General features: G+C 38.6%; 1 protein-coding gene across 1 annotated transcript in view; it reads left to right on the forward strand.

Annotated features, from left to right (window-relative positions):
- LOC138863833 (TBC1 domain family member 5 homolog B-like) overlaps positions 1-7,343 on the forward strand; it is a 15,621-nt gene extending 8,278 nt beyond the window's left edge. Inside the window, exons 2-4 of the mRNA XM_070129334.1 lie at positions 5,650-5,798; positions 6,675-6,796; positions 6,883-7,343. Of these exons, the coding sequence (XP_069985435.1) occupies positions 5,650-5,798; positions 6,675-6,796; positions 6,883-7,343 (732 nt within the window). The remainder of the gene's footprint in view (positions 1-5,649; positions 5,799-6,674; positions 6,797-6,882) is intronic.
- The last annotated feature ends 2,257 nt before the right edge of the window (positions 7,344-9,600 follow it).

Below are 9,600 nucleotides of genomic sequence, written 5' to 3' on the forward strand. Positions count from 1 at the left end.
AGAAAGAGAAAGAAAGAAAATATAACGAAAAAAATAAACAAAGAAAATAAAGAAGAAAGAAAAAAGAAAGAGAGAAAGAAAGAAAACGAAAGAAAAAAAGACAGAAAGAAATAAAGAAAAAGAAAAAGAAAAAAACAAAGAGAAAGAAAGATAGAAAGAAACAGAATAAATGAATAAAGAAAGGCAAAAAAAGAAGAAAGAAAGAAAGATAGATAGAAAGAAACAGAATAAATTAACAAAAAAAGACAAAAAAAAAAAAAAAGATACAGGAAAGTCCCTGCTCTTTGGCTCTTTTAGCTAAGGTCGTCTCGATGCAGAATGAGAATCCCTTTTGAATAATAATCTTTTCAGTTCTAATTCCTTGCAAGATCTTCTGGCTGTCTCGAAGGAAGGTCGTGAGAAGGGGCTTTTGGAATGCAATTTCCTTTTTTTTTTTATGAAAGTGAAAGTTATGATTGATGAATAGATAATGAGAGAATTAATGAATGATAAGTAGAAATGAATATTAAATAACAATGATAAATTGAATGATAAAAGTTTGTATGATAGTGAAGCTTACGCTGATTTGTATATAATAAAGGGATTAATGAAAAGTAGTAACAAACATAATTGATGATAATGATTAAGTTAATATTAAAAGCCTACGTGAAAGTGAAAGTCATGCTGACAGTGCATTAAGGAAGATGATGATTTAGACAGTAATGATAATTATAACAATCTATTATTAAATATTAATAAACTACTGCCTGAGTATGATAATATGTGATAATTATGATAAGAGTATGAACTAGTAATAGTTATTCAAATGATGATATTGTTATCAATGATATGAATTTTGTTAGCGATGATAATGATGATGATGACAATAATAATAACAACGATAATAATAATGATAATGATAATAGCAATGATGATAATGATAATAATAACAATAACAATAATGATAATTATAATAATAGTAATAATAACAATAATAATAATAATAATAATAATAATATTAATAATAATAATAATAATAATGATAACAATGATAATAATAACAATGATAATAAGAATAATAGTAATAATAATAATAATAATAATAACAATGATAATGATGATGATGATGATGATAATGATAATAATAATAATAATAATAATGATATCAGTAATAATAATTACAATAACACTAACACAACAATAAAAATAGCATCTTTGTTAGTGTCGCCATCATCAATATCATGGCTAACAAAATTCCCATCAACAATGATAAAAAATGATAAGTATAATGATAATAATTACATTAGCAATAATGATACTACTACTACTACTACTACTAGTATGCATGCATGCATACATACAAGAACGCATACAGACGTACATACATACACATATACATACATATATAAATACATAGATACATAACAACACAGATACATTAAGCAATACATATATTTATGGCATATAAAACAAGAGCCATGTGAAGCACACTTTCAGGAGAAAGCTGAGATGTGAAAGAAAGGAATTACATTTTTCATGAACCTGAGAGGCAGCCTGTCATCTACCGAATGGAAGTTTTGATAATCTGTCATTTATGTTACAGATCGGTTGTTCCGGTTCCTGAAATGACAATATAATTACAATGCAGTTTCATCTTTTTGTATTGAGAAATAAGACACCTATCCTGGCGAGAGAGAGAGGGAGGGAGGGAGGGAGGGAGAGAGAGAGAGAGAGAGAGAGAGAGAGAGAGAGAGAGAGAGAGAGAGAGAGAGAGAGAGAGAGAGAGAGAGAGAGAGAGAGAGAGAGAGAGAGAGAGAGAAAGGAAAGAGAGAGATAGATATATATAGATAGATAGATAGATAGATAGATAGATAGAGAGAGAGAGAGAGAGAGAGAGAGAGAGAGAGGGAGGAGAGAGGAGGGAGAGAGAGAGAGAGAGAGAGAGAGAGAGAGAGAGAGAGAGAGAGAGAGAGAGAGAGAGAGAAAGGAAAGAGATAGAGAGATATATATATATAGATAGATAGATAGATAGATAGATAGATAGAGAGAGAGAGAGAGAGAGGGAGAGAGAGAGGGGAGGGAGGGAGAGAGGGAGGGAGAGAGAGAGAGAGAGAGAGAGAGAGAGAGAGAGAGAGAGAGAGAGAGAGAGAGAGAGAGAGAGATAAGAGAGAGAAAGAAAAGAGAGAGAGAGAGAGATATATAAGAGAGAGAAAGAAAAGAGAGAGAAAGGAAAGAGAGAGAGAGATAGATAAATAGATAGATAGATAGATAGATAGAGAAAGAAAGATACAGACAGACAGACAGACAGACAGACAGACAGACAGACAGACAGACAGAGAATGAATCACCACCGTATGCAAAGACGAATAATAAACCGTGCATAACCCATACCCACAATCTGACACGCGGAAACACCTACCTTATCCACAAGAAAAATTACAAAATCACCGGCCTGTTGTCCCCGCTGTTATCTTCAAGTAGAAAGGTCTTGAGAAAATCTTATCAAATGTCATCATCGACCATCTTATCAACAGGCATCTCCTTTGTGCTTGGCAATTTGGCTCTTGAAAGAATTGTTGCATCGCTGATCTTCATTCCTCTCGTGTCATCCAGCTGGAGAGAAGGACTGGAGACAGACATCACGTATTAATTCTTGGGGGATTGAGGATGTCTTTGTATAAGCCATAAAGACATTTCGGAGAATGTACGGGTAGTTGTCTGTCAATTAACTATTTCCTAGATCATCATCTTCCTTGTTATTGTCATTTTTATTACCATTATCATCATTGATATCATTAATATCTTTATTATAATTATTTCTATTATCATCATGGTGATATGATTATTACTAATATCTTTATTATGATTATTTCTATTATTATCGTTGATATCATTATCATTAATATCTTTATTATAATTATTTCTATTATTATCATTGATATCATTATCATTAATATCTTTATTATAATTATTTCTATTATCATCATTGATATCATTATCATTAATATCTTTATTATAATTATTTCTATTATTATCATTGATATCATTATCATTAATATCTTTATTATGATTATTTCTATTATTATCATGGTGATATGATTATTACTATGGTCATGATTATTTCTATTATTATCATTGATATCATTATTATTAATATCTTTATTATGATTATTTCTATTATTATCATTGATCTTATTATCATCAATATCTTTATTATAATTATTTCTATTATTATCATTGATATCATTATCATCAATATCTTTATCATAATTATTTCTATTATTATCATTGATATCATTATCATTAATATCTTTATCATAATTATTTCTATTATTATCATTGATATCATTATCATTAATATCTTTATCATAATTATTTCTATTATTATCATGGTGATATGATTATTATTATGGTAATATTATTATTATTATTATAATATTATCATTACTATTATCATCATTATTGTTGATGTTATTACTATTATATTATTATTATTATTATTATTATTATTATTATTATTATTATCATTATTATTATTATCATTGTTTTTATTATCATTATTATTATCATTATTATTATTACTGTTATTTTATTATCGTTATCATTATTATCATGCTATCCTCGTTGCCATCACTATCAATATAACAGTATTATCCCAATCAATATTATCTACACTATTTTCAGAAACATCATCATAATAATCATCATTATCATTATGACCATCATCATCAACACTTATTTAAGTATAAATATTAAGTATAATTCATATAATTTCTGTCTATGTGAATTAAGAAAATATTTCTCGTTTTCACTTTTCTAGGAAATTGACTCTTATGACTCTCTAAATGGATGAATCACGTGATCATTGAAGTAAGATTGATCAGCTTTTTATATTATGATTATATAACACGATTAAATGCCAAACATGGCCTTTGCATACAGCTTGTTCAAATTTGTGTGTGTATTTTCTTTCTTTCTTGATACTTTCTACTTTCTTTGTTTGTTTTATTATCTCTCTCTCTCTTTGTCTGGATGTCTCTCTCTGTCTCTTTCTCTCTCTTTCTCCCTCCCTCTCTCTCTCTCTCTCTCTCCCTCCTCCCTCCTTACCCTCACTCCACCTCCTCTCTCTCTCTCTTTCCCACCTTCCTCCCTTCCCTCCATCCTCCTCTCTCTCCCTCCCTCTCTCTCACACTCTCCCTCCCTTCTCTCTCTCCCCTTCTCTCTCTCTCTCCATCTCCCTCCCCTCTCTCTCCCTCTCTCTCTCTCTCTCTCACCCCCTCCCCTCCTTACCCTCACTCTCTACCTCCTCTCTCTCTCTCTCTCTCACACCTCCCTCCTCTCTCCCTCCCTCTCCTCCATCTCTCTCTCCATTCCCTCCCTCCCTCTCTCTCTCCATCTCTCTCTCCCTCCTTCCTCTCTCCCTCTCTCTCTCTCATCCCCTCCCTCCTTACCCTCCCTCCCCCCCTCTCTCTTTCCATCTCACACACACCTCCCTCCTCCCTCTCTCCATCTCTCTCCCTCCCTCTTTACCCTCCCTCTCTCTCTCCATCTCTCCCTCTCCCTTCCTCCCTCTCTCTCTCTCCATCTCTCTCCCTCCCTCCCTCTCTCTCTCCATCTCTCTCCCTCTTCCCTCTCTCTCGCCATCTCCCTCCCTCCTCCCTCTCTCTCTCACACAAAACTCCTCAATCCCGACCACCTTACTCTAAGAAGTCCTCTCTCCTTAAGACTCATTTCTATTCATCCGACGCGTCTTGTCTCGGATTCGGAGAAAACACACTTTCTTGGCGAGATGTGTTTACCTACAGCAGAAGGTGAAGAATGCTTCCAAAATTGAAACCGAGAGAGCTGCTAGATGGACTTTGCGATAAGGGAGAGAGAGAAAAAAAGGAAGAAAAAAAAGAGAGAGAGAAGAAAAAAAAGTGTTGGGAGTCCATTAATTCTCGGATTAGCTGAATTCCGACGAGGGGGAAAAAGTAAAAAAAAGAAAGAAAAAAAAAAAAAGAGAGAGAGAGAAAAAAATAAATAGAATCACGCTTGGTTGAACGATTAAAAGGACAGGGGAAAAATTATCAAATTTTCTCTATTCTTCGTTTATTCTATTCTTCTTCGGGGTGAGGATGGAAGACTAGCTAAAAGGAGAAGGCAAAGAGATGCCAGATGCTAGAATGATTGTGAATAAGCGAGAAAGGGAGAGGGAGGGAGGGAGGGAGGCAGGGGGTGGGAGGGAATGAGGAAAGACGAGAGGAGTGGGAGGAGAGAGAGAGAGAGGTGTGTGTGTGTGAGAGATAGATAGATAAGAGATCTTTCGAGAGAGAGAGAGAGAGAGAGAGAGAGAGAGAGAGAGAGAGAGAGAGAGAGAGAGAGAGAGAGAGAGAGGGAGAGAGAGAGAGAGAGAGAGAGAGGGGGAAGGGGAGAGAGAGAAAGAGGGTGAGAGAGAGAGAGAGAGAGAGAGAGAGAGAGAGAGAGAAAGAGAGAGAGAGAGAGAGACAGAGACAGAGACAGAGACAGAAACAGAGAGAGAGAGAAAGACGAGAGAGACAGAGAGACAGAGACAGAGAGACAGAGACAGACATAGAGACATAGAGACAGACAGACATAGAGCCAGAGAGAGAAAGCTCTCAAGACACACGAAGACCCAAGGAAGGCAATAACTTGAGTGCCTTTTATCAGCTTCAGCACCTCAGGCAGACCGCCGTTTGTGGAGTCTGGAAACCCGCTTTTGGCCGCCGTGGAAGCAGCGGCAGATCCGGAAAAGAAAAGGTGTTTGTCGTCAGTGAAGGAACATTCAGATCTTTAGAAATTGCGTCCAATATTATACCGTATTTCAATAATGGATAAAGATATATGTACTGTACACACACACACACACACACACACACACACACACACACACACACACACACACACACATATATATATATATATATATATATATATATATATATATAAATATATATATATATATATATATATATATATATATATATATATATATATATATATATATATATGTGTGTGTGTGTGTGTGTGTGTGTGTGTGTGTGTGTGTGTGTGTGTGTGTGTTGCATATCATTACGAAGTCCTTTCCCCTGTACACTCCTACGTATAACCACCTCCCTTTCATCACCACCAAACGCTGCCATTTACCGCCCAGGCATCGGCGCCGACTCCACTGACAAGCGAGCGAGAAAGGCGAGCCGTTCGCGCGACCCGACTAATTGGCGCCGAGGTTGAGTTCCGATGGCGGGAGTTGCGGCCTTGCAAGCTCTGCGCTGGCTGGTTCGCTTTCCTTTTCTCTCTCTTATTTTTTATTTTTTATCTTTTTATTTTTTTTTATTTATTTATTTTTTTTTGAAAGACGTTTTGGTTCGGGTTTGAGTATCTTTTTCTTTATCTATCTATTTATTGTCTATCTGTCTTTACATACATATAAATATCCGCATACTGGCATATATATATATATATATATATATATATATATATATATATATATATATATATATATATATATATATATATATATATATATATATATATATATATATACAGAGAAAGAGAGAGAGAGAATGAGAGACAGAGGGTGAGTGAGACAGAAAGTGAGTGAGAGAGAGAGAGAGAGATTTCATTTCTTCATCTTTCTTTCATTTTTTTTTTTATTAACTCATTCCTCTCATTTTTGCCCCGATTCTCTCTAGCGCAACCAGCATTCTCTGCAACAATCCTTGCCATAAGTCCTTCAACGTAGCAACTGCTGCAACAACAACTACAACAAAGGCAACAACTACAACCGCCAGCAATAATGATATCAACAACCACGGCAATAACAGCCACCTCCATAACAACAATAATCACATCGCAAAAAAAACTGCAACGACCATCATTACCACAACCACAACCAACCAGCCACAACCACTACACAACAACAGCAGGAACAACCACCACCACCACAGCTACTCATCACAACTACCACCACCACAACAAAATCAACAATAACTACCTCCACCACAACCACCCCAGCCACAACCACTACACCACAACATAAACAACGACAACAACCACCTACACACTTCCACCGCAACCATTCCAGCCACAACCACTACACCGAACAACAACATGAACAACAACAGCAACAACCACCTCTACCACAACCACTACACCATAAACAACAACCTGACAACCACCGCCTCCACCACAACCATCCCAGTCACAACCACAACCGCCACCTCTACCACAACCATCCCAACCACAACCACTACACCACCACAACAACCACCACAAACCCTACCGCCACCACAACCATCCCAACCACCAACCACTACACCGACAACAACATGAACAACCCACCATCTCCACCTCTACCATAACCATCCCAACCACAACCACTACACCACACCACAACAACCACAACCACCACTTCCACCACAACCATCCCAACCACAACCACTACACCCCCACAACCACCACCTACACCACAACCACAACCACAACAACCACCACAACCACTACACCACCACAACCCCTACCACCACCACCACCACCACAACCATCCTAGTCACAACCACAACAAAACCATGAACAACCCCAACCACCACCACAACCATCTCAGCCACAACCACAACAACAACCACCGCAACCACTGCACCACCACAACTCCTACCACCGCCACCACAACCACATCCCTTCTGCCCCTCTGCCCGACCTGGAACCCCTGGCGCTGAAGGAGGCGACACCGTCTTCGAGCCGCGAGCAGGTGGCGATCTCGACGACTTTTTAAGGGTACATCTTGATAGGCGCGAGGAATATTTTTTTTCGGATTCGGATATCTCTGTCTGTGTCTTTTGTTTTGTTATCTGTTTGTCTGTTTTGTTTTGTTTTGTTTTGTTTGTGTGGGTTGATTTTTTTTCGTTCTGTTTGTTTGTTTATGTCTGTCTGTCTGTCTGTCTACCTCTCTGTCTGGCTCTGTCTCTTTCTCTCTACCCCTTTCACTCTTTATCTCTCTTCTGTATTCGCTCCTCCTCTTTCTCTCTCTCTCCTTCCCTCCTTCTCCCCCTCCCTTCCTCCTTCTTTCTCTTCCCCTCCCCATCTCTCTCTTTCTGTCCCCCCTTCCTTCCTCCATCCCTCTCCCCTCCCCTCTTCTTTCCTCCCTTCCTTCTCTCTCTCACCCCACTTCCCCCTTCCTCCATTTCTCTCCCTTCCCTCTTTCCCTCCTTCTCTCCTCTTCCTTCTCTCTCTCTCTTCCTTCTCTCCCTTTCTCTCTCTCTCTCTCTCTCTTCCTTTTCCTCCCTCCCTCCCTCCCCTCTCTCTCTTCCCTTCTCTCTCTCTCTCTCTCTCTCTCTCTATATATATATATATATATATATATATATATATACATATATATATATCTCCCTTCCTCCCTTCCTCCCTTCCTCCCTCTCCTTCTCTCTCTCTCTCTCTCTCTCTCTCAATCCCCCGTTTCCATTTCCGCAGCCAACGAACCGACACAAACCGAGGAGTCCGCGTGAAGAACAGAAGGCATCGCTGCTGGAGACGCCTCGGTGCAGATCTTCCCTCGATAAGGAACTGGTTCAGCCGAGTAACAAGGAGCGAGGGAACGATTTGAAGGCAATTAACGCTCGAAATGCGGCGCTCGGAACACTCGCCTCGTTGTTGACTTGTGAGACGGGAGATGAATGGGCGAGGTTGGGGTGGGAGGGAGGGAGGGAGAGAGGAAAAGGGGGGAGGGAGGGAGGGAGGGAGAGAGGGAGGGGGGAGGGAGGGAGGGAGGGAGAGAAGACGGGAGAGACGGAGGGAGGGGAAGGAGGGAGAGAAGGGGGAGGAGGGAGATGAATGGGCGAGGTCGGGGTGGGGGAGGGAGGGAGGGAGAGAGAGACGGAGGGAGGGGGAAGAGAGGGGAGGAAGGGGAAGGAGTGAGGGGGAGGTAGGGAGTGGGGGAGGGTAGGAGTGAGGGGGAGGGAGAGAAGGGGGAGGGAGAGGGAGAGAGAGAGAGAGAAGAAGGGGAAGAGGAAATGAAACGAAGTTGACGAAGAGGAAGTGACGAGAAGAAGCTGAGGAAAAGGAAATGAAGTAAAGAAAACGAGAAGAAGAAGAAGAAAGAAGAAGAAAAAGAAGAAAAAAAAGAAGAAAAGAAAAAGAAAAAGAAAAAGAAAAAGAAAAAGAAGAAAAAGAATAAGAATAAGAATAAGAATACGAAAAAAAAGAAAAAGAAAAAGAAAAAGAAAAAGAAAAAGAAAAAGAAAAAGAAGAAGAAAAAGAAAAAGAAGAAGAAAAGAAGAAGAAGAAGAAAAAAGAAAAAGAAAAAGAAGAAGAAGAAAAAGAAGAAAAAAAAAGAAAAAGAATAATAATAATAATAATAATAATAATAATAATAATAATAATAATAAGAAGAAAACTCAAAGTCATGCCTCTCCTCCGATCGAGATTAATGAATAGATAAGGCCGGATGAAATGGATCGGCGACGCGCAGATGGCTCAAAGATGGATTGGGAAGCCTCTCTGCCTCCGGTCCGCGAGGCTGATGGATCGAGCGCAAGCCAGCTGAGCTGGTCGTCCTCGCCATATCGGATTTATTTTCGATTTTATATATTTTTTTAATCTGGATATTTAATTTCGTTCGTGATT

The sequence above is a fragment of the Penaeus vannamei genome, chromosome 13 (genome assembly GCF_042767895.1).
Source record: "Penaeus vannamei isolate JL-2024 chromosome 13, ASM4276789v1, whole genome shotgun sequence".
Classification (NCBI taxonomy): domain Eukaryota; kingdom Metazoa; phylum Arthropoda; class Malacostraca; order Decapoda; family Penaeidae; genus Penaeus; species Penaeus vannamei.